The following is a 27,886-nucleotide window of genomic DNA, read 5'->3' as shown; positions in this document are numbered from 1 at the left end:
GATTCCATCATGAAAAATTATTTTCTACTTTTAAGTGCATTTATAAATAAAACACTGTTACTTAATTTTTTAAAAATTATATTTTATTTTTAACTTTTTAGTAAATACATTTTTTTTTTTTGAACACTGAGAACAAAATTATAGTCAATTTTGGCCGAAAATTTAGATAAAAACTTTAAAAGGCCTGAAATCGTGTAGTACCGTTATATAAGGGCTATAACAAAACCTGGACTTATGTCCATAATTTTTGGTGGGGAAATTTCTGTACCATTGGGGACTCCAAATGCCAAGTTACAGCCAATTCTGGCTAAAAATTAAGATAAAATCCTTAAGACACTTGAAATCGGGCGGTACCGCTATATGGGGGCTATACCAAAACCTGGACCTATGTCCATAATTTTTAATGGGCACGTTTCTGTACCATTTGAAACCCTAGTTGTCAAGAACAGCCAATACGGGCTTAAAATGACGATAAAATACCTTAAATCGAGTGGTACCGCTGGATGGGAGCTACAGGAAAAAATGGACCCATATTGATTTTGGTTTCATATTCATGTATTGTCATCCAAATCCGAAAAGTGCACAAAGTTTTAGTTCGATTGGTCAACTACAACTGTGTGAAAAATGAGTTACCAGATTTGAAAAGCAAATTAGATAAAAAACTGTAAAACAGTGTAAAAATGGACGAATATTGGTTTTGATTTCATATTCATGTATTGCCATCCATATCTGAAAAATGTGCAAAGTTTTAGTTCGCTTGGTCAATTACAACTGTGTTAAAAATGAGTTACCAGATTTGAAAAGCATGTAAAATTGAACACTGTACAAAACTGTAAAAATGGACCAATATTTGTTTTGATTTCATATTCATGTATTGTCATCCAAATCTGAAAAGTTTGCAAAGTTTTAGTTCGATTGGTCAACAGCAACTGTGTAAAAAATGAGTTACCAGATTTGAAAAGCAAAATACCGGAAATCGGGTGGTGCCGTTATATGGGAGCTATAGGAAAAAATTGACCCATATTGATTTTGGTTTCATATTCACGTATTGTCATCTAAATCTGAAAAGTGTGCAAAGTTTTATTTCGATTGGTCAACTGCAACCGTTTTAAAAATCAGCTACCAGATTTAAAAAGGGGGTTAAGTTAGACACCGTAAAAACACTGTAAGACTGGACCAATATTGGTTTTGATTTCATATTCATGTATTGTCATCCAAATCTGAAATGTGTGCAAATTTTGAGTTCGATTGGTCAACTGCAACTGTGTGACAAATTAGTTACCAGATTTGAAACGCAAATTAGATAAAACACTGTAAAACAGTGTAAAAATGGACCAATATTGGCTTTGACTTCATATTCGTGTATTGTCATCCAAATCTGAAAAGTGTGCAAAGTTTTAGTTCGATTGGTCAACTGCAACCGTGTTAAAAATGAGTTGCCAGATTTGAACTAAACACACACCAAAGCAAGTTAAATAAAACACTGTAAAAAGAACGATGAAATTTGTAAAATTAGAGTAATAAAATCAATGTTTTTATATATATATATATATATATATATATATATATATTATATATATATATATATATATATATATATATATATATATATATATATATATATATATATATAAAAATTATGTTTTACAAATATTTTTTTTTTAAAATGTCCAAATATGTCCACATCCAAATCGAATTTGAAAGATAGCAGGGGGTCTGTACTAATAAATTCAGAAGTCAATTTTTTTTGTAAATACCTGTTGTGACTGTGCGTAGTATCCAATTAAAATAGAACGATAATACCCACATCTATCAACCGATTTTCCTTTCTTCATATTTAAGGGTTTCAGAGTGTAAAAAACAATTATGTATAATTTTTTTGAAAATAGGTTCATTTTTTGTCATAGCCCCAACATAAAAGTACCGTCCGGTTTTGGATATTTTGTGGATTTTAGCGACACTTTATGACAGATTCGGCTGAAATTTGGTATTTTGACCTCTTGGAAGATATGAATCCTTCGTACCAAAAATTATTAACATAGGTCAATGTTTTGGTTTAGACCCCACACAACGGGACCACCCTGTTCAACAAATTTTGGCAGTTTTTGGTCTGTATGTACACATTTATTATAAATAATAATTAATTTCAATACAAAATGGACGTTGAAATAGTTTTGGCCAGAAAATTTGGTTTTGGGACCATTGTGCGATGGTAGCAGAATGCCGACCACAAACTACCCCAAAATTCTAGGGGTTATATTCAACAGTATGTTCATGCAGTTTTGACTCAACTACGCCCGGGATGTGTATCCGTTGAATTTCTATACGGCAAGGATCGATGACGCCGTGCAAAGCATGTGTCCGGCATGCGCCATAGGCCCGCACGACACACTGCACCTTTTCACCTGCCCTGCCAAACCTACTCAACTAACTCAAGAAGATCTTTAGTTAAATCCAATCGAAACAGCCACTTTCCTGGAACTGGAGACAGACCCAGATCCACATTAAGCAGGGTACGAACTTACAAAGATATAATAAAAACACTGTTACAACAACAACAACATGACAAATCCCAATTCATGATGTTTAGATTTTTAGGAAATTATAACAATAGCACAAAAGAATTGAAAACAAGGGAAATTTTAAGTGAATTTTCGATTTTCTGTACAATTTCGGAAAAAACTCTAAAAGAACATTCGAAAATGGACAGAAAATAGGATGAATTTCGGATGATTTTTCAGAATTTCGAAACAAATTCTGATGTTTGAACCCAAAATCGGAAAATTATCGGATGTTTGATCCGATATTCGAAAAATTATCGGACGCTTGATCCGATATTCGGGAAAAAATCGGAATATTTCCGAAAGTTTTATCCGAAAATCGGAATAAATTCCGGTGATTTATACCAAATTCGAAAAATTTTCGGATGTTTGATGCGAACATCTCAATAATTATTTTCTTTATTTGTTGAACTTTATAAATTGGAGTAAATAGTATTCATTATAAAACACAGCCTTTCTTAATAAAGTTTCCATATGCCATCACGCTGTTGTTCTTTATTTGACGTATCTAAAATAGAATTAACAATATTAATTATTATAAACAACTTTTTTACAAAATGTGTACAGTATGCAAAGTTCATATTCGTACACCCCTAAACAATTAATAAAATCGTTATTAATTCCATATTTTCGGTGCAAATATGAAATAATTGATAGGAATTACCATAGGGAAGAAAGATTTAAGAATAACATAACAAATTTTTAATTTATTCCGTCATTTAGGTATAGATGGCGCCTGTGTGGTTGGCAAAGTTCGTATTCGTACACCTATAAGCACTATATGTTCGGAGTTTTTAAGGATTTTCAAAGCAAAATACCGCAAATTTTTATTCTTTTCTTCTTTTGGAATGCCTCTGCTATAGAAACATGTAAAAATAACGGTAATTTTATTAAAATTTTTGTATTAATAAAAAGTCGGACGAATATTTGAAATACTTAAGAAAAATGTGCTAGATATGATTAACTATTACAATTTATTCCCGAATTTTGGACGAAAATAGCTAATAGCAGTCCTTCTGTAACAATATTCGAGGTCTTATATGAAAAAAATGTGGTCAGCGTTTGGAAATGCAAAGAAACGTAATCCGGGCTTAGGTAAAGTAAACACATTTTTGGTTTTTACTTGGTAAAAATCGCAAGTTTCGTTTTATATTTGACATAAAATGTATTGAAGTCTAAGAATACGGTTTCGAAAATCATTTTATGTCGAAAACTGTGAGAAATTATGAAGAAAAATGAAACTGTACAAGTTTTCATACTGACGGCGTACGACTAAAATTCTACGCTTACTATGAACGAGGGTTATGACTGCCAAAATTGCGAAAATAATGGTTTTTACTTCTTGAAAATTATATTTCTTTACCGAAGGATCCAAAATGAGTTCAAAAATGTCAAAAGAATGAAGTAAATAGTCCATGAATGAACGTGGGGCAACCTTTTGAAGGAATGTATTATTTTCGGGGGAATTGTCTTCCTTAAAAATTGATTATTCCTCGTAATTTCCGCTATGTCTTGACATAAAATGATTTTCGAAACCGTATTCTAAAACTTCAATACATTTAATGTCAAATATAAAACGAAACTTGTGATTTTCACCAAGTAAAAACCAAAAATGTGTTGACTTTACCTAAGCTCGGATTACGTTTCTTTGCATTTCCAAACGCTGACCACATTTTTTTTTTCATATTAGACCTCGAATATTGTTACAGATGGAGTGCTATTAGCTATTTTCGTTCAAAATTCGGGAATAAATTGCAATAGTTAATCATATCTAGCACATTTTTCTTAAGTATTTCAAATATTCGTCCGACTTTTTATTCATGCACAATTTTTAATCAAATTACCGTTATTTTTACATATTTCTACAGCAGAGGCATTCCAAAAGAAGAAAAGAACAATAATTTACGGTATTTTGCTTTGAAAATCCTTAAAAACTCCAAATATATAGTGCTTACAGGTGTACGAATACGAATTTTGCCACCAACACAGGCGCCATCTATACCTAAATGACGGAATAAATTAAAAATTTGTTTTGTTATTCTTAAATCTTTCTTCGTTATGGTAATTCCTATCAATTATTTCATATTTGCACATAAAATATGCAATTAATAAAGATTTTTTCATTTTTTAGGGGTGTACGAATATGAACTTTGCATACTGTATGCAAACTTCCCATTTGTTTTAAAACACACAATAATTTGGTCCGCTACGTCTTACTCTCTTAACTGCTGCGAAATAACTCAAAAACAAGCTACAGCATGCAAACAAAACTCTCAACCGAAGATCGGGAATTTTGGGTTCGATTCCCCGGCTAGGCAACATCAAATTTTCAACGGTGGCAAAATACCCCTTAGTAATGTTGGCGACATTTCCTGAGTATTTCATAGCCATGTAAAACTTCTCTACAAGTGGTGTCTTAGTACACGCCGTTCGGACTCGGCGATAAACTGTAGGTCCCATATGATTGAGCTAATATGAATCGGGGTGCACTCATTGATATTAAAGAAGTCTCCCTTGTCCCGCCTGGGATGTTTGTGGAACAATTATATATTATATATATTATGAATGTGCAGAACACTCGGAAAATAATCGGAAAAAATAGTTGGGAAATCTCGGAAAAAAATCTGATATCAGAGCCATCGGCAAAAATTGTTGGCTGGGATGCCAAACAATTTTAAAAACAATCGAATTCAATGATTTTTTAAATTGTTTTTAGAACATTTGTATGGAAGAAACTCGTCAGCTTTGCATTGAAACAATCATTTTATCATATCTACAACTTGATTATGTGGAGAAACCTTGACATTTCATTCATTTTTCGCGTTTTTCATAAAATGGTCAAAAAAGGTATTCTAAACTAACCCACATGTTTCTTTTGGGTTTACTAATTTTGAAGTTTTAGGAATTTAGGAAAAACAAGGGATTATTTATACAATGGTTACAACTAATATTATATACAATGCATGGCACAATTACCAAGGTAGTGGTACCACACTAGCTGTTCGAAAATTAAATGTCAAATCCCTTTATAAAAAAATTAGTTTTGTTGTAATTTCCCCAACAACATAAAGAAAATTTTGACATAACATATTCAAAATTTTACGATGCCACTATCTTGGTAATTGTGCCATGATACAGTGGTAAGTAATATTACCAGGGTAATTCATACTTAATAATATTATACAACATATCCATTCCAAAATTAAAATGGTTGTTGGTTTTGAAATAAAAAAATATTGAGTTGAAGTGACTTATTATAGGCGAATTTTTAGGCGAATCACTGAATCACATTTACTAGGGACTGACACACGCTCTCACAAATTCTTTGTCATGGGATTTTGCACCAATTCTTTGGATCCCGATTTTTACCAATTTAGAATGGCATTTTAAGTCCAATTATGTAAGTTGTTGAACTAATTAATAAAAATACAATGCACGAATAAATTCTATCTCCAGATGTTATTTTTCTTTATTTTATTATGTAATTTTGAATTTTAATTTGCCATTGCCTATTTGTCTCCTCCCATATTTGTATACCCTACACCACAATGTGGTAAGGGGTATTATGTCTTTGTGCATTTGTATGTAATATGCATAAGGAAGCGAGATAGACCCATAGTTCCTTTTGGGGATATACATAGAATCACTGAGTCGATTTATGCATGTCCGTCCATATGTCTGTCCATGTATTTTTTTCATCAAAGTACAGGTCGCATTTATTATCCGATTCAGCTGAAAATTGGGGAATATTATTTGTTTACCCATAGCAAGAACGCTATTGCTTGTGGTGAAAATCGGTTTAAATTTGGATATATTTTCGGCCGATTTCACATATTTGCTGCACCAAACATGCTATATATGTCCGATTTCGATCAAATTTGGAATGTGTGACTGAATTCTGTCTAGTAAAACATATGCCAAATTATAACGAATTCGGTCCGGATTTAGATATAGCTCCCATATATATTTTACATATTCACAGTGGTGTAGGGTATCATATAGTCGACCCCGCCCGACTTTGATCCTTTCCATACTGATTTCAACATGGGTTCTGTTTTTTTTCAATGTTTTTTCAAATTATGTGTCAATCTCATTCCAAGGCCCTAGTTGTTGCAAATGATTATTAGCATAATTATATTCTTATTGATTATAATATACTTTTCTTTACTAGGAGGATTTATTCGAGGAGAGAAAAAGGTTTCTTGCATACCTAAATGTAACATATGGGCCAGAAGAAACCAAACATCAGCAAATTTATTTAGCCACAGCAAATATGTGTTGCGCTGTAATCATTGATAATGATTGGCATCGAGCTCGTATATTGGAGGTTAAAGGGAAGGGATCGCTTCTAGTACGCCTTGTAGATAAAGGCCGTTGTGAGACAATTAATTGGCGCCAAGCTTTCGTCCTAACCGAAGAGTTTCGACAAAAGAATGAATATGCCATAAGGTGCACGTTGGCTGATATTGAACCGCTGCAAAAGAATTCCTACATGTACACGCCATCCGCAATAGCAGATTTTAGGCAAATGACGGTGAACCCATGCTTAAGAATGGAAATTCATAGCACAACAGAAGAACTCAACAGAGTCCTGCTATATGTGAGTAAAAAAAACTTGGATATTAATATTGGAGCTGCTTTAGTGAAAAGTAGACACGGAATTTCAACGGGCGAAACAACGCAAGTTTCCGATTGCTTTCGAATGACCAAAAGATCGCATCGTTTGACGGAGGCAGTACCATCAGACAATCTCAACGTTAATCAATATGCTAGAAGTCAATGTTCTTCAATAGCAAGTATTAAATCATCAAGGGATCAAGAACAATTTGCAGTACAGCGCTCTGCTGTTATTATTACACATATTATTGATCCTGGAGAATTTTATATACAATTGTCTACTTTAAAAAAGGGCACCGATCAATTCCACGCTAAAATTCAAGAAACTCAAAATGAGAAATTCGGCATTTCTACCAATTTTACCCAATCAAAAGTGGAAAATCGACAATGGGTTATAGGCAGTCATTGCTTAGTGTATACCAATTTCAATAAGACAGCAAATGATCTAACAATTGGCAAAAACTGTGAATGGTACCGAGGAATAATAACCGAAGCAAATCAAGCCCACGTTTCTGAAACAACCTTTTCTGTGTTTTTACGCGATATTGGAGCAACCATACGATCCATAGCTGCGCATCAGCTTTTCTCAATAGACCCCCGGTTGGATCGTGTAACTAATGCTGTTTACCGTTGCCATCTGGCGGGTATCAGCCCTGCCGGTAATGCGAAATCATGGTCCAAATCTGCAATAGATTGTTTTCAATATTGGATAACAATTTTTGAGTCGCAATGGGTATCAATGCGCGGAAAGCGATTAGAAGAAAACAATTCGCTGCCCGTAGTTTTGTGGGGTTCCTCAACTGATACTGCTGACCCTTTGGCGCCGTGTATCATAAAATACACCAACATTAGCAAGATTTTAGTAGATAAAGGGTTGGCATATTCGCCCGGCACTACCGAGAACATAACGGAACATTTCGAAAAAATCGAAGGAATTGACCTAAAAGAAGGCGAAATAACAATTCAAAAATGGTTTAAGTGTCTCGAAGATGACATTACGCTTAACGGTAAGTAGTAACACTTCTTATGTTTTATCTACATATTTACATTTTTAATGCATTTCATTTTTGTTAATTTGTTTACCTTTTTTACACTATGTGGCATGGTAGAACAAACAAGGTAAAGTAAATACTACAACACATACAACTCAACAGCAACCACATAGAAAATTGTTTTTGTTTGTAATGTTAGTGTCACCGGTATATGTAAACAAAAGAAGGAAATGTCTATAAATTATTGGAATTTAAAAAACTAATATTGACATGGGATGAAAATTTTAAATTTGAATGTTTCCATATCATTCCTCTAAATGGATAACACTGGTCAACACGACTTTTGTTTCTACCGATTTTTTTTTTCGTTTCTATCTGAAATCGGCGAGTTATTTTCAAATTTGAATTTTGAGTACTTTAAGTTGTAAGTACGTCATCGGGGGAAGTCGTAGGATGTTCATATCGCATACGGGATATGCCTAGGGTGTCTACTACAGTATTCAAATATATGATATAAAGTTCATAGCAGCAATGATTCGGCCATAACCTAAAATTGTCATGTCATTAGGTTCGAAAAATCCACAAAAAAATATTTGTTTGTATCCGAAAATAACGAAATTCTAGGTAAAACCCATAAAAAACGATTTTGAGCTATATCTCAAAAACAAGAGCTGATGGAGAAAAACCGCGGCCGGTTTTGAAAATAAGTCGCCGAGGTCAGTTAGAAACAAAAAAAAAATTAGGTTGAAAAATTCAACTTTTTCAATTTTGTTGAGCAGTGTAATTTATCGCAGAAGGTAATTTCTTGCAAAAATCTTTGGGATCGCTGGAAATTCATTGAAAAATGTGAAGCTCTTTCAGTCTTTTATTTTTGAAATCAAAAGGTAAATGTTTATTAGGGCTTTATTTGTTTCAAATTTAACAAAATACCACACATATTAACAAATGTTGTACCGTGTTTTAGTGTGCGGCACATCGTTCGGTCTTGGAGGAGGTTACATGATAATGATATGAAGAAGTCTTTAGTTTTTTTGGAATTATATATTTGTTTCCTCAAAAAATATATATCCCTAATGTACATCGAAAATAGAAATAGATATATAAAATGTCCAAGGCAAATTTATATAAGGTATATGCATCAAGTACAACAACTAACAAATTTACAAAAACAACATTGTTGTTATTGAAAATTAATTGTTAAAGAAAATATTGAATAATGGGGTCGTTCCAAAAATTTGCTTCGGAAAAACATATATACATTTTGAAAATCCTCTAAAATAGAACAATTTTGAATCAAAATGTAAATATAAAGCATTCAGAACTGTGTAGGTCATTTTTATTACACGTTTAGTATAAAAATCAGTATTTTATGGTAGCAAATTTCGAAGTTTCAAATTTCATGAGTAGACCCTATTACATTTTGAAAACTAAATTTACAAAAAAAAAGTAAGAATACAGCTGATTACCTTATATAAATATGCCTTGAAAATGTCGTACAGAATTTGACACTGACTATTGCTGTTACCTTATATTCAAGGCAAATTTATATAAGGTAAATGCATGAATTACAACAACTAACAAATTTACAAAAACGACATTGTTGTTATTGAAAATTAATTGTTAAAGAAAATATTGAATAATGGCGTCGTTCCAAAAATTTGCTTCGGAAAAACATAAATACATTTTGAAAATCCTCTAAAATAGAACAAATTTGAATCAAAATGTAAATGTAAAGCATTCAGAACTCTTGTAGGTAAATTTTATTACTCGTGTAGGATGAAAAGCAGTATTTTATAGTAGCAAATTTCGAAATTTCATGAGTAGACCCTATTACATATTACATTTTGAAAACTAAATTTACAAAAAAGTAATAATACAGATTATTGTCACTTCTACCTTGTATAAATATGCCTTGCTTATATTGTTCTACCATGACTATTGCTCTGTTCCAGAACCAGAACGAAACACTTTTTCCTTTATGTTTGTTAGGGTTCCACTGTAAACAATCAGAAACTACCCTGTAGGAAATGTCAATAGTGAATCTATACTGACTTACTACTGACATTGTCAACAGTACTACTGACAAACTGTAGACAACTAATGTAATTTCCTATAGACATTTTGTATGAACGTGTCATTCGAAAGTCAGTACTGACAATGGAACTAGTATGTCAATAGTAAGTCAGTAGTTCCTGAGGAACCATGTGTTGACATTGGAGGTAGTGAGTCAGTATAGACATTGGTGGTAGTAAGTCAGTATAGACAATGGAGGTAGTGAGTCAGTATAGACATTGGCGGTAGTGATTCAATAGTACCAGATTTTCCATACTAAACTTTTTAGCTTATTTGGAACTTTTCATAGATAAAACAGCTATATAGTACGTTTAATAAGAAGATGAAGCTACACAATTGTTTAAATACTATATTTTATTAAAGAATAAAACAAATAATATTGAAAATGCTAAAAATGTACAAATTGCGTATTACATTATTTTTATCTTTTTAAATGGCTAAGCCAAAGATTCCACATAAGTAAAAATTAGTAAATAAAGACAATGTTTTCGAGACTGCTTAAACATTTTAACATATAAATAATAAAAAACGTTTTCGTTTTATTTTCTTGGTCAAGTCGCACCAATGACTTGTCTGCTTAAAATAGTTCTTCTTCTGTTGCACTTAACGTTTTATCAGGCGATTCGCTGAATGTTGATATAACATCTAGGAATTGAAAAGAATAAACATGTATAAACTTAGTCCCAATTTACATTGGGCGAGTTTACTTGCGGCAATTGTCAGTTTGTAGGTGAGAGAGGGTGCTGAGAGGCAAAGGGTTACCATATTCCTCACCTCTCTCTCCTACAAAATGACAATTGCCGCAAGTAAACTCGCCCAATGTAAATTGGGACTTGAATAAAAAATATGTCCTTAAATTTTCTTGCCTATTACATCTGTATAACATTGGAAAATTCTCACAATCGATTTTTGCCAAATAATTCTTCAACATTTTAATACATTATTATGTTTAGTTGCATTCAGCATTTCCAGCGAGACGGGACAATATATGGTAAATTTCAAATTTCCTTTGCAATTACATAGAAAAAAAATTAAAAACTTTTTTGGCGAGCACATCCGCCATTTTTGGTACATGGGATACGAAAAAAATCATGGTTTCAAATCTGTTCGCGTTCACAAAATTGGATGCTGCACTCAAAAGTTATATGCGGTTTTACTCTCTTGTAAAGAAAAAATATTTAAAAATTCCTATTGTATTGTAATAAGAACATGTATATATGAATCGTTAGCACCATTTGATATCTATCCGTAGATGCTAAAATAGTTGCTAAATTTGTTTTCATTTTCGCGGAAAATCAAAAAATATTGAAAAAATCTTGGAATAAATTTTATTTATTCTAAATCAGAGTCCAAAAAATCACCAAAAAAAATTATTTAAAAATACGTACATAATCTAGACAACGCGAAGAAAAAAGTGAGACCAAAATTATAAAGATCGCGTTTATAACTTGCATATTACAGCAACAACAAAGAACGGAAACTTATTGTTGGAAATTATTTCAATAATATATTTTTGGTTAAATACGAAAAATTTTAAAAATAAATGTTGGGAGTTATTCTATTATTTCGCTAAATTTCGATCCAAATCATGAAGTATTTTGCTTAAACTTCTACGAGAAAAGTAATTAGTCATTGAACAATTTGCTATGAGGTTTTATTAAACCCATTTTAATTTTTAAATTTGTTTCAAGGATGCTTTTTCTCCTCATTAGAGTCTGTCTACTACCTTAAAATACGACTATGTACTTCGTACATAAAATGAAAGGTAATGACAGAATCTAATGAGTGACGTTTCAGAAAAGCCCGCCTCTCAGTATCTACGCTAGAGTTATTTAAAGTAACACCAACGATAGGATCACGTCCTACTCGTCAAATCCTTTGTACAAAGGTAATACCGTTCCACGAACGTTAAATCAATAAAAATACAGTCCACTGCGATTAGAAAAAATACTTTCACATCGTGTTTTATTTTTCTCTAATTTTCTTTCCATATTGCTACGCAAACATTGGTCCTTCGAGCCGGATTTTACGATCGGTCTCTTTGCCTTTACAAGGAAAAACCAAAAACCAACAAAAAGCAACGACTACGTCGCAGCAACAACAACAAAGGATCTACGATCAACCACATCAATTTATTTTCCAATAAATTGCGATTTTTACCATCACAACAAAGGTATGTACACATTTCATTACGTGAAAAAGTGACATACCAAAATTTACAAGTGTTGTGCATAATTAAAAGTAAAAAAACAAAACCGTTTGTCGTTTTACAATAAATATTTAATGTCCGTCCGCCACCTACGATATTGCCGTCGGTAAAATTCATTTAAAAAATACCAACAAAACTAAGTGTCAAATCGCCCACTATTTTCTCACATAATAGCAACAACAATCACAGTGATTTTTTATGTTTATTAATTTCCACATTTATTGGTGTTTTCGCACATTTCTTTTATATTTAATATAAATCCATATTGTTATTGTGGTGTTTTCCTTTTATTCTCTTCTTCGTGTTCGCCAAAAACACAAAAATCATCACAACAAAAACAATTCTAATATAAAAGAATAAATGTCATTCACTGTCATTACTGCTGATTGTTTCCACCTTTAATTAATACGGGTGGCAGATTTGGCACTTATATACCATTTACACTACGATCGATTGTATTAGGGGTATTCCCGTGTACTAAAAATTAAAATTATTTTCGTAAAGATATTTTAGTGCTGTTTTCTCGTATTTTTTGAGTTGAATCCTTCGGATATTAACTAAAAATAAATTTTATTCGTGTTTTTGACACCGTGCCCCCTACCGTCGGTATTAGTGAAGTGGTTTTGCGAATTTTCAATTTTTTTAATATTTTTGGAAATTTGTTTTCGGCAAGTGCTATCTTCGATACATTGCCATAGTTTACGTGTATTATACGATACACTCTAAATATTTTGCGAAATTTAGAATACACTGAGAGAAAATTGGATTTAGTTTTACATTTTTCTTAAAATTTAAAGAATTTTTTGTGGTTTAATCACGTTAAACCTCAAATATATTGCCGTATCCACGATACATTATGGAAATAGTCTACGACTACAAATAAACTCAGTGTATTTTACCAACAAAATAATTTTATTTTGAAGCATCACGTGTTTTAAAACTATTTTTTTAATACTTTAGTGAAAATTTACTACCTTTGTTGGATTTTCGCCTACAATTTTTGACATCACGTGTCATTTCCAAAGTAATAAAATTATTTTTGTGCAATTTTATTGAATTTGTACAACTACGTGCATTATTTAGGAAATTTATTTAGTCTTCGACTACATTTAATTTCTCAATACGACATTTCGTGTCACAAATTGTCTTTGTTTTTGACTTTAATCCTGAATTTTATTCAAAATGCCCCTCACTCCTTTAGATTTATTCAACAGAGCTGCTGATGCTTTAATCAAATTTGATGCATACTTCAGTTCCCAACGGGACGATGAGCTCGATGTTTATATCTTAGAATTGCTAGGAGCTGAGGCGAGAACATTATGGGAAAAAGTTAAACTACAATCTGATATATGCCTCAATTACCTATATGAAGATAAAAATTCCAATAAGGACAACCTTGTAGCTGCCGACATCAAATTCGATGTCGCATACAAGTGTTTTATGAATGTTTTATCGTCCATTAATAGAAAGTTAGGTGTACTCCGGACCTCGTCTCAGTCGCCTACTTTCACTTCTCCAAAATCTCATATAGATAAACCTACAGTACCACGTACTGAAGATACAGCGACCATTTCTGATGTTTCACATCGATTGACACCGTCAAATAACTCATCCCTCACATCCTGTGGAGATGTTAATGCTGGTCACAGACTTTATTTACCCCCCTGTGACATCGAAGTGTTTAATGGCGATTTTCTCTCCTGGCCTACGTTCAGGGATTTATTTTCTGCCCTCTATATTAACAACAGCGGCATAAGTGATATAGAACGCTTATGTCATTTAAAGAAAAAGACCAGTGGTGATGCCCATGAAATAGTGGCTAAGTTTTCGCTTACCCACACAAATTTTAGTCTGGCGTGGAATGCTTTGCAACAAACTTACGACAATCCACGTATTTTGGTGAACCACCAACTAAAACGACTCTTTGACCTACCAGTTTTAGAAGAGGAAACTAGTTTAGGGTTGAAGACTTTGCAAAGAGGCATAAACGGGTGTATTTCGTCCATGTCTAATTATGACGTGCCGACAGAAGACTGGGATCCAATTCTAGTTTTCCTTTGTCTTCAGAGATTACCTAAACACTGCGTTGTGCTATGGGAACAATGCATTAAAAACAAGTCTGCATTGTCCTCGTGGGCAGATTTGGATCAATTTCTCACGGAAAGAATCCAAACTCTGACCTGCTTACGTGATATTAGGGGCATAGACTACGTCGAACTTCTAAATCACAATAAAAGACTTTCCCATTCCACGAATGGTGGAAGCATTAAAACATCTGTGGCCACGCCACAAAGCACACCTCGTTCTTCACGGTATTCTCGCGCACCCTCGCCTAAATCATGTGCTCTTTGTTCACGACAAAGACATCATCTTAGGGTTTGTCAAAAATTCCTTAGATTTTCAGTTCCTGAAAGGATAAGTGCAGTTAAGAAACATTACTGTTGTCTTAACTGTTTGTCTCACGGACACAAGGCTTCACACTGTAATAGTGTACATAATTGTACTATATGCAACAAAAGGCATCACACCCTGTTACATAGGGAGGTCTCACCGCATCGTACGTCTCCGACGTCGCCTGATTCCAGGAGTTTAGTTGCTTTAAATTCCCCTTCTACCTCTACAGGTCATCCATCTGGGTCTAATTCTAGACAAGTATTCCATACCACTCAGAATAGGGAAATACTGTTAGGCACGGCTATGGTCCATATTATGCACCAAGGTACTACGTACCCAGCCAGAGCTTTAATCGATCCTGCTTCTGAATCATCTTTCATTTCTGAAAATATGCAGAGTAGAATAGGTATTGCCACAAATGCAGTTAGAGCCTCAATTTTGGGTGTAAGTAGGTCAGTTTCTGTCATTTCAGACAAAGAATGTTCCATTCACATTGTGTCTCCTTTGGACGCTACGCATTCAATGGACACAACTGCTCTTGTCGTCCCGACCATTGCAGATAATCTGCCCTCCTGTTCCATCCCAACTGACACTCTACCACAATTGCCAAATCTACGTTTGGCGGACCCCGATCCATTCTCTTCCCATTCTGTTGACCTTCTTCTTGGTGCAGATCTTTATCCGAAGATTCTGGCACAGGGTTCTCATACTAAGATATTAGGTTCGTTGATAGCGCAAAGTACAGTCTTCGGCTGGATCCTTACAGGTCCAATGCCATCCACCCACACTGGGCCTTCTATTTAGGGATTCTCCTTGAAATAGTTAGGATAGAAGACTGGGGACATTGAGTCTTTGGGCTCCAATTTATCCATACGGACGCTATTAAGAGTCATGCACTTAACCTTCGGTGGTGTATGTGTTGACGGGTTAGTAAGCCATGCTAGGTTAGTTTTCCCACGGAAAACAGAGATTACATCGCCTACGCTTCACCATCACTTGCTACGCAAGTACTGGTTCTACGACCATCTACTTAAACCTTGGCTCTACGGCCGTCTATCTTATTAGTTATAATGGGCACATCTTAAAATGTTCATTAGGCATTTGATTGAAATTTTAACTAATAAAAAGTCCTAAAAATTTCCGTCACTGCATATTTCATCCAAGCTCCTCCGGGGCAAAAATATTTATCTATTTTCGAAAGAGGGTATCAATACTGATACTGAAAACGAAATTTAATCCCGACGGCACTCAAACATCCATATTCCTACTCCCACGGAGTTAATTAATAATAGACCATGTTTCGAGGCGTCTACGCGACCTCACTACTTTTTCGTGTTATTGAAAAAATATAGCTTTGATGGCCGTGTTAGAGCCGCGAAGCATCGGGCTATATATATGTAAAACGACCAACGGTTAAGAGGTCCTTCTGACCTAAAAGTTTGTTTTATTGTTTAATTCTCGCTTCCTCTCCATTTTTCTTATGACTTGGAAAATTTCGAATGATGGTTGCGACGATGGTGTGAGGATGACGTCCCCATGCACGACAAGGAACAACAAGCTGATTAAAAAGCCACTCCACATGAAGCCTACGGCAAAAAGGACAGCTGGTACTGTACCTCCTTCGGAGAATACAGTCCTATTTTTATACAAATTAATTTCGCCCTCGGCGACTCCTTGGAGTTCCTCCAGGAGAAACTTGTGGTCTCGCCACGTAAATCTGTAAGAGGTGGTCTTCAATCACCTTTTACAATCTTTACATGATGATCAAGGTCTCCACGAGGCATTGCACGATCGTGCCCCACGGGCACACGAATGTAAAGTACTTTTTTAAATAACTAACATTTAATTTTGCAACATAGCTGGATATTGCAAGGCCGGCGGAATGAACAATTTGCTATGAGGTTTTATTAAACCCATTTTAATTTTTAAATTTGTTTCAAGGATGCTTTTTCTCCTCATTAGAGTCTGTCTACTACCTTAAAATACGACTATGTACTTCGTACATAAAATGAAAGGTAATGACAGAATCTAATGAGTGACGTTTCAGAAAAGCCCGCCTCTCAGTATCTACGCTAGAGTTATTTAAAGTAACACCAACGATAGGATCACGTCCTACTCGTCAAATCCTTTGTACAAAGGTAATACCGTTCCACGAACGTTAAATCAATAAAAATACAGTCCACTGCGATTAGAAAAAATACTTTCACATCGTGTTTTATTTTTCTCTAATTTTCTTTCCATATTGCTACGCAAACAGTCATCGTGAAAGTATATTTGCTTTCTTTGATGAGCAATAGAAATAAGTAGTAGAGAGTTATAATGAAATTACAACCAAAGAAAAAACACAAAAATTAAAAAGCGTGTAATTCGCGAATCCGTTTAAATCAGTTGAGGTGCATGTGCTTTTCGGTTACAGGGAGTCCATGTCTATCAATATGCATGGATTTTCCCATGTTTCATTCAGCGGCCAAAGTGTGCCATCAGTTGCATCTTACTATTCAAAAAACCTTAAAGTGGGCAAAAATTACGCGATGTGCATATGATTATAAGGTGCATCCGATTTCAACGGCCGCCTATTAAAAATACGTCAATATAAATTATTTTAGACAGATTCGTCAAGAACTGCGGATGTGCCACCACATTCTATTTTGGGATAAATAGGGATATTACTCCCGAATCTTTGTAATTTGTGACACACCTTTTTGGCAAAAATAATAATCGCGTATAAAGTATTACATTTATGTAAAAATATTCAAGAAAATCGCGGTTCAATTCGCGGAATTGTCAAAATATATTTTTGCAGATTTTCCTACTTTCAAGGTATCTATATCCGGCGTTTTAGTGGATGGATTCGAACGCGGAAGGGCTCTTTAGATCCGGCACGTAAAAAAACTAAAATCACGCGGGGTTCAGGGTTACCTGTACGACAGTTGTAAATTTTAAAGCCAAAAAAGAGGTTTTTTCAGAAAATTTACGCACCAAATTTTCGCTTTTTGACTCCTATTACTAGGAAGCTGTACAGAGCACACTCATGAGATATACATCGAACGACGTGGAATCGTGAGTTCTACAATCCTATAAACTAGTTTCGATTATTATCTAGTTGCACCATCTAATTATAAGAAAAATTCGAAAAACACTGAAATCAAAACTTCAAAATGTCAGCATCGATTTTAGGGGGATGCAGTGTATATATCCAAAAGTCATACACTAGAACCATGTTGCCCAAGGGGTATTCTTTAGTTCTCTCTTTGAGCACAGGTTTGAGTTTTGCTTGGTTTGGCCAGAAATCAAGAAAGAACACAAAAAAGCTTGTAAACTTCAACACATTTTTCCCATTTTTTTATATTACCACCAACGCAGCTTCCACGAAAATTAATTGTTATGGTCCATATTATGAGATCGTGGCTAAAACACTTCAATTAATATAAATATATTCATATTTTATAAAATATATTAACAGTTCGCGACTTATTAAATGGTAAACCTCAACTTCAACGATTGTAAAACTTTTTTGAATATTACCATATACATCAGGCTCCACAATCTTCTCTAAAGGTTCCACATAATGTCTAATTGTCGAAATTTCACCACAAATGTTGTTAGAATTCGTACTTTGCTATAGAATTGTTTATTTTTCACATTTCTTTCATATTCTCTTTTGCTCATACTTGTTATTGAAATTATATGCTTTAAGTTTTCACGATATTTTATTGATTTTTACAAAAACACTTTTTCACCAACCGCAAAATTCATTTTACGCCAAATAATTAAGAAAATTAAAAAAAGGATGCTTCGTTGGGCTATCATCTGTCAATATACACAATGCTTCTTCTTTTTAAGGTAAAGGTATCAATAGTTGACAACCTGGTGACAAAGTGTTGACTTTGTCACCATATTAGTAGACAAAGTGGCGACATGTCAACACATGACCCCACACTTCCTACAGGGTAGGCATCATTGTTATTATGCATGCACACATACATACAGACACACACTTGCAACCCTCATGCTATACTCTTTCTCACTCAGTCAGTCTCTTTCAGTCATTCAGACAACACAGTCATTGTAGTATAAGTAAGTAAGTAGTAACACGCACATCAACTCATTGTAACGTATTTTCAGTTTCCAGAATTAAACAGAATAAATCTTGCTTAAGTTTGTTAGTTTATCAATAAGTCTTTTATTTATAACATAAAGCACAACTAAATCTTTTACTCAAACATAAGAGTACAACAACTGGCGACGAGGACGGTGATAAAGAAATAAATTCTTTAATTTCAATTCATCTACGCAAAAATCAACTGCACATAAAATGTCAAGCGAGAACATTGTGAAATTACTAGCTGAACAGCAAGCGGCTATGAATCTTCAAACGCAGTTACTGCAACAATTAACAAATCTACTTCAAGCACAGAGTACTGGAAACACCAAAGATGCTACGAGTCCCAGCACTTCAAAAGCAGCATTAATGGAATCTCTTTCACATTCCATGACAGACTTCGTTTATTAACCGGAAAGCGGATTAATTTTTCAAGCGTGGTACAATCGCTACCAACATGTCTTCGAAAAAGAAGCCCAATCTCTGGACGATCATGAAAAAGTTGCGTTACTCTGGAGAAAGATGTCAAACAGTGTTCACGAAAGATTCAGGAACTACGTTCTTCCAAAGAATCCAACAGAAATGAGTCCCAAAGACACCCTGGAGAAACTTAACAAACTATTTGGTAAGGTAGAAACTCAAGTGTCTCAACGCTACAAGTGTTTGCAAATGAAAAAACTTGACGGAGAAGACTGTAAGGAATACGCCGGTAGAGTTAACTTACAGTGCGAACTCTTCAAGCTAAATGAAATCGACGCCTCCAAACAATAGTATGCTAAGTCGACTTAGCATGTTTTCAACTTCTTTAGATTTTTATATTTAACGTCCTTTAACTTAAATTCTGTCAAATTTTGGTAATGATCGGACAATCCGAACAGAAGTTATAAACAAATATGTACTTAGCATAGTACTGAAGGTCATAGAAATTTCCAAACTTTTAGAGCTTGTCCTGCAAAACTCGCTTTTCAGAATTAGCAAACTATTATTTGGAGGTGTCGAACGTCCTTTAACTTAAATTCTGTCTAATTTTGGTAATGATCGGTCAATCCGAACAGAAGTTATAAACAAATATGTACTTAGCATAGTACTGAAGTTCAAAAAAATTTCCAAACTTTGAGAGCTTCTCCTGCAAAACTCACTTTTTAGACTTAGGTGTCGAAATGCAAGTGGATCAATTCAAGTGTCTAATCTATGTCTTAGGTTTACAATCAAGCAAAGACAACGACATTCGCTTACGTTTACTCAAATTGCTAGACGAAGCAAAGGACTCCATAACTCTAGACACTCTTGTAGATGAAACTCAACGACTCATGGATTTGAAAACAGACAATACATTGATCGAGCATCAATCGCAATCAATTTGCGCAGTCAAGAAATTCACCAAGAACAACAACAAGCATTCCAATAAAATTCCTACAACGCCCTGCTGGTTATGCGGAGACATGCATTACTCAAAATACTGTCCATTTAAAAATCATAAATGTTCAAAGTGTCAGCAGACAGGTCACAAGGATAACTTTTGCAAAAGCGCAAAACGAGGCAAGTCCACTACAGACAAAACTGCAGTCAAGTCGGACAAAACAAAATACAACGCCAACGCTGTATTCTCATCGAAGCAACTCCAATTTCAACAATTGCGAAAATATACCACCGTGGAGATAAACAAGAAACAAGTCAAATTACAAATCGACACAGCATCTGATATTTCAATCATATCACGATCAACATGGGAATACATAGGTAAGCCACACGTACACAAAACAAATGATACTGCAACAGACGTAAATTCCAACAGCATCAGCCTAATCGGAAAGTGTCAATGCAACATAACGGTATCAGACAAAACGCTAACTCTACAATGTTACGTCACGGAAATCGATAACTTAAACATAATGGGTATCGATTGGATACAAAGTTTTAACCTTTGGGACAAACCAATTTCAGCTTGGTGTCGCCAAATATCAAACGATGAATACATATCAAACCTGAGAAGCAAGTTCAAACCTGTTTTCGACAACAGCAGTCTTGGCCTTTGTACAAAAACCAAAGTGCATATTAAACTTTTTCCAGACGCAAAAGAAACATTCATTGTAAAACGCCCAGTACCATATGCCGTGAGAACAGAAATAGAAACAGAGCTTGATAGACTTGAAGAAGCAAATATGATCACACCAGTCAATTCTTCAAAATTTGCAGCGCCAATAGTCGTAAGTAGAAGGAACGGAAAAATTAGAATTTGTGCAGACTATTCCACGAGTCTCAACAATTCAATTGAACCAAATCAGTATCCTCTGCCCACTCCTGAAGAAATTCTCTCAGATTGTCACGATTGTATGATATTTAGTCATTTGGATCTCTCTGACGCATATCTTCAAGTAGAAGTCGACGATCAAATCAAAGACTTGCTAACTATTAATACTCACAAAGGGTTATACAGATTTAATCGCCTCACTCCAGGTATAAAATCAGCACCAGGATTCTTCCAGCGAATCATAGATGAGCTATGCACAGGCATCCAAGGAGCACGTGCGTACATAGACGACATAGTCTTGGCAAGTAGATCTATTCACGATCACAAAACTAATCTTAATTTGTTATTACAGAAAATTCAAGATTACGGTTTCAAACTCAAATTCGAAAAATGTCAATTTGTCAAACCATCAATCAAGTATCTAGGTCAAATCATAGATAAAAATGGCATACGACCTGATCCAGATAAAATTCTTGCAATACAGAATCTCAAGGTTCCTGAAAACATTTAAGAAGTACGATCTTTACTTGGCTCCATAAACCACTATGGAAAGTATGTCTACAACATGAGAAACATCCGAAAACCACTAGATGATCTCTTAAAAAAAGATCACAAATTCATTTGGACCAAAGAATGTCAACAATCTCTCAACGAATTCAAACGCATTCTAACATCGGATTTACTACTAACTCATTACAATCCAACATTGCCAATTCACATTGCAGCGGACGCATCATCACATGGCATCGGAGCGGTAATATACCATACTTACCCAGACAACAGTGTCAAAGCCATTCATCACGTCTCAAGATCACTTACTCCAACGGAGCGAAATTACAGTCAAATCGAAAAAGAAGGACCAGCATTAGTTTTCGCCGTACAACGTTTCCACAAAATGATTTTCGGAAGAAAATTCACCCTACATACCGACCATAAGCCATTGTTCACCATATTTGGTTCCAAAAAAGGTATTCCGGTCTATACCGCGAACAGGTTACAACGTTGGGCTCTCATCCTTCTCACCTACGATTTCGATATAAAGTATACCAATACAAAGGATTTTGGACATGCAGACGTTCTGTCAAAATTGATAAGCGCACATGAAAAACCATCAGACGAGTACATCATAGCTTCAATCAACCTAGAAAACGACATAAGGTATGATATCACAGACGCCGTATCAACACTGCCAGTTAGCTTCAAAATGATACAGGATGCAACCAAAAAGGATTCAACCTTACAAACAGTTTCAAACTACGTATACAACGGCTGGCCAGAAAACAAAAACAGCATAGATTCTTCAATTCTTCCATATTTCAACAGGCAAGATTCAATGTCAATAGCAGATGATTGTCTTATGTTCAATACGCGCATAATAGTATCCGAATGCTACAGAAAACAAATTCTCAAACAACTGCATCGAGGACACATAGGAAGAGAAAGAAGCAAATCTATCGCACGCAGCTACGTATATTGGCCAAACATAGACAAGGACATAGAGACTTACGTCAAGAAATGCAACAATTGCCAACTCGCAGCAAAAAGTCCCATCAAAACCAACCTTTGTCCATGGCCCACAACAACACGCGTTCTCGAACGTGTTCACATAGATTACGCAGGTCCTGTAAAAAGCATTTACTACCTCGTAATAGTGGATTCATATTCCAAATATCCCGTCATATATGAAACTTCATCAACCACGACCGCAGCAACATTAAGGTTACTAACAACTTATTGTTCACAGTTTGGAAATCCTGAACAAATCGTATCCGACAATGGAACACAATTTTCCTTAGCGGATTTTGAAAATTGGTGTTCTCAACGAGGAATCAAACACACACGGACAGTTCGATATCACCCAAGTTCCAATGGTCAAGCAGAAAGATTCGTCGATACTCTCAAACGATCTTTAAAAAAATCAGAGGGAAAGGAGACGGCATCTAATGGACTACAAACATTCTTAGAAGTGTATCGTTCAACACCGAACAAAAACTCACCTAATGAACTCTCTCCAGCGGAATCATTCCTAGGTCGAAAAATGAGAACAGTTTTCGATTTAATAACAAAGCCTCCACCAGCGAACAGAGAGAGAAACATTCAAATGGAGAAACAATACAACCGGAAACATGGTACAAAACAACGAAATTTCATCACTGGAGATCTTGTCTACGCTAAACACTTCAAAGGTAATAAAAGCTACTGGGTTCCAGGTGAAATTATCAACAAAGTAGGAAATGTTACCTACAACACTCTCATTCAAGTGGATAAGAGACAAATTCTTGTGAGATCTCACGCAGATCAACTCAGACCAAGAGAAACCGATCAAAAAGTACCTGCAGACCAAAATGATAATCTTCCTCTTCAAATCCTACTAGAAGACTTCAACATTAGTCCACCAACGGAAGAAGATTTCACAACTCCACCATCATCACCGGTTATGCACCCACAACGCATCACTTCTCGAAGAAACCCTGTACAGCCAGTATCCAGGACCCCCGAGAAGTCTCAAAAAGGGAGATGTTAGGGTTCCACTGTAAACAATCAGAAACTAGGCATCATTGTTATTATGCATGCACACATACATACACACACACACTTGCAACCCTCATGCTATACTCTTTCTCACTCAGTCAGTCTCTTTCAGTCATTCAGACAACACAGTCATTGTATTACACCACAAGTAGTAACACGCACATCAACTCATTGTAACGTATTTTCAGTTTCCAGAATTAAACAGAATAAATCTTGCTTAAGTTTGTTAATTTATCAATAAGTCTTTTATTTATAACATAAAGCACAACTAAATCTTTTACGCAAACATAAGAGTACAACAATGTTATCGAAAAAAATAGTAAAAATTAGTAGATTCTTGCAGTACTGGAACATACCATATGTGGGGAGAATATTATAAGTTGGTTTTTTTTACAGTGTTTTATTTAACTTGCTTTGGTGTCCGTTTAGTTCAAATCTAGTAACTCATTTTTAACACAGTTGCAGTTGACCAATCGTACTGAAACATTGCACACTTTTCAGATTTGGATGACAATACATGAATATGAAACCAAAACCAATATGGATCCCTTTTTTCCTATAGCCTTCATATAGCGGTACCACCCGATTTCAGATGTTTTGGGGATTTTGTCTTCATTTTTGTCCGAGCTGTAACTTGGCATTTGGAGTTACCAACTGTACAGAAATAATTAACAAATTAAGTTTCAGTATTTTATTTATAAATGCACTTAAAACTAGAAAATAATTTGTCGATTAGCCTCAATAAGTATATTCTTCCTCGTGATGGAATCTCTCAAATAAAACGCTTGCATATATATTAATTAAAAAATGGTGGCAAAATTAAACGGCAAGCATTTTATTTGAGAGATTCCATCATGAGGAAGAATATACTTATTCAGGCTAATCGATAAATAATGTTCTAGTTTAGTGAGGATTTATAAATAAAACACTGAAACTTAATTTTTATTTCATTTTATTTTTCCATTTTATTCAAATAATTTGTATAATTCATATAATTTATTGATTGGAAAGTAATTGTGACCTGTAGAGCGAATCCTAAAAATTAGCCGTTGGCACCCGTACTAAGCAGAGTATAGCCTCGATAATCCGGACACTCGTTAATCCGGACAACGTGGTAATCCGGACACTAGAATTTTTTACATTGTAGACTCTGTAATCCGGACATCACATATTTTTGTTACCTCGATAATTCGGACACCAATATTTTTTCCAATCTTATTTACTTCATTGACGATTTCGTTCTTAGCAATAGCAATTAATGTATACATAAGAAAAATTAGGTTTTTCAAAGTTTTCGGTCCAAAACGCGACTTTCTAGATAGCCACTGTTATAAGCTCAGTTATACAGTCAATTTGTGATTAACTATCTGAATCTGTCAAATGATTTTCCCATCGTTCAACCATTGATGACTGGCTATGATAAGCAACGGTATTTAAAATCTAGTAAAGGAATTCTTGTAAAGGAATTAGTTCATTAGCCCAAGTCCCTTGGAGGTTTGTAAATCATTTAAAACGGCGGCATTAATAGCTTAGCTTGTATAGAAATTTCAATAAATTATTGAACATTTCGGTGGTTCCTTTTATTTATTCTTTTTTCTTTGATTACCAAATTCATCGGTATTCTCGTAATTATGCAAACAATAGACTTGAATTCCATTTTGTCTTATATAAAACAATATATAACATAACATTTATATAAAACGATATCTCTTTTTCGGATCGACGACAAGATGGAGTCCTTTGCTTATGTTCATAGAGATGGCTAAAATATATTCACCATAATGAGACGGGTGCATTTGAATTCTGAAGTTCTATCGCGAGTCTTAAGAGGCTCATGTCCCATGAACACGGGAAGTAAATATACGAATTTTATATAATTGAAAAAAAACTGTGAAGATATATGCACCAATTGTAGAGAAGTTTTAGATGACAAAAATACTCAGGAAATGACACCTAAATTACGCTGCAGGAATATAAGAAGTATATTTGGTAGGCTTAATATGATTTCGTTTACCTTAGATGTCAGGTTTAGATCTAGTAAGCGTCCGCTATTAATGATTTAAACTTACAATATCATACGTATTTGTTACTACTCGATAATCCGAAACATGTGGTGTCCGGATTATCGAGATTATACTGTATATATATATTTGACCACTAAGAACCCCATAACAAATTACAGCCAATTTAGGCCGAAAGTGTAGATAAAAACATTAAAATGCATGAAATTGGGAGGTTCCGTTATATGATGGCCATACCAAAACCTGCACCCATGTTCACAATTTTTGGTGGGGAAGTTTCTGTACCATTAAGAACTCCAAATACCAAGTTACAGGCAATTCGGGGTAAAAATGATGATAAAATCCTTGAAATCGGGTGCTACCGCTATATGGGGGCTATATCAAAACCGGGGCCTATGTCCACAATTTTTACTGGGGAAGTTTCTGTACCATTGGGAACTCCAAATGCCAGGTTACAGCCAATTCGGACTAAAAATGAAGATAAACTCCTCAAAATACCTGAAATCGAATGGTATCGCTATATGGGGGCTATATCAAAACTGGGGCCTATGTCCACAATTTTTGCGGGGGAAGTTTCTGTACCATTGGGAACTCCAAATGTCAAGTTACAGCCAATTCGGACAAAAATGTAGATAAAATCCTCATAACACCTGAAATCGTGTGGTATCGCTGTTCCTGGACTTATGTCGACAATTTTTGGTGGACAAGTTTCCCTACCATTGTGAACTCCAAATTAAGATATTTATTTAGCTTAGCTCATTCGTTCAGGAACATAAGCCATTTACATAGAATCTCCATCTTTGTCTATCAGATGCAATGTATCTTAATTCATTACAAGTTTTCCCGGTTTCTGTAAAAATTGTGCGCCTCCACGTTTTCCTGGGCCTTCCGCGGCCTCTGTCTCCTTGGGGGTTTCATTCTAGAGTTGCGTGGGATATTTCGTCGTATGGTCTTCTAAGATTGATGTCTTCCTGTTCAGCCATTTCTAGAAGGTTTTCATTCGAAATGGTTCTAGGCCACCAGATTCTAAAAATGTTTCGCAGGCATCTATTTGTAAAGGTTTGCAGTTTGCGTTTAATTTCTTCATTTACCGTCCATGTTTCTGAACAGTAAAGCAATACGGAAGGCGAATTCAGGCCTAATTCTTCTTTTGCTGCCAAAAGTTTTCTTGCGATACAAATAAAACTCAACTGCCATTCGTTGGTAATTGCATCAGCTGAAAAAGTCTAGACCGATTTGGATAATTTTTTAATGTTCGTGGTGGGTTTTACGAAAAGAAAAAATTACCACGCCCTCTTTTACCTCCATCTATTTATTTAACGGAAAACGGCTACACCGCGATTTTCCTGAAATGTTCAGAGAATGTAAAGAATATATGTATACTTATTCAGTGCCTAAAGATCCGACCACGCCCTACAAAACTTCTAAACCGATTTCCCTAAAAATGAAAAAAGATATATTTTTTGTCGGTAATTTGGTTTAATACCCGTTTCGTAATCTCAATATTTATTTAAATTAGTGCGTGTTGCGTTTGCGTTTTTTCAAAACAAAAACAAAATACATGTATTTCAAATAGAAAACAATAATAGCTACACAATGTACCTAAAATTCAAGTACTTCAAGAAATCTTAACTCAAATATTCTCACAAATTTTATAATGGTGGAAACTTGATCCCTATTTTAGTTTCTTGGGTTTCTTGCAAAATTGATATATATTTACATGGTATGCAATGCAAATAGAGATTTCATGTCTTTGGTGACTTATAGTGAATGATTCTCTACCAGATTTTTTTCCTCTCAAATAATGTTTTTCTTTTCAAATAATTTTTTATGGGACTATTTTGCATAAACTCAGATGAAGTACACTTTAACCCTAAAATGTGTTTTTAATTTTTGCGTATTTCTGGAGTTTGGATAAGATAGAGAGTTTTAATGTATTCTATGATCTATAGTAAAATTTTATAGCGAAGAAATTATAGAATATTTTGATGTGATTCAAACACATTTTATAAGAGAAGGGACCAAAAAGACCTCTTTAATGACCGAATGATGGTTAAACAATACGAGAAATGAAATGCATCACTTATTTTTTAATTAATTTGTTGAGTTTTGATAAGGTTTTTCGCAAAATTAT

The 27,886-nt window shown here is 34.6% G+C and overlaps 1 protein-coding gene across 2 annotated transcripts in view; it reads left to right on the top strand.

Moving 5' to 3' along the window:
• qin (tudor domain-containing protein qin) overlaps positions 1–27,886 on the top strand; it is a 462,035-nt gene that overhangs the window by 398,518 nt on the left and 35,631 nt on the right. For both annotated transcript variants that reach the window (XM_073957242.1, XM_073957253.1), the window contains one exon: positions 6,733–8,185. In XM_073957242.1, coding sequence (XP_073813343.1) covers positions 6,733–8,185 — 1,453 coding nt within the window. The remainder of the gene's footprint in view (positions 1–6,732; positions 8,186–27,886) is intronic.

This window comes from Musca autumnalis, unplaced genomic scaffold, assembly GCF_047663935.1.
Source record: "Musca autumnalis isolate F117 unplaced genomic scaffold, ASM4766393v1 scaffold_1, whole genome shotgun sequence".
In the NCBI taxonomy this organism is placed as follows: domain Eukaryota; kingdom Metazoa; phylum Arthropoda; class Insecta; order Diptera; family Muscidae; genus Musca; species Musca autumnalis.
The sequence above is the reverse complement of the archived record's forward strand: the minus strand, read 5'-3'. Positions and strand labels throughout refer to the sequence as shown.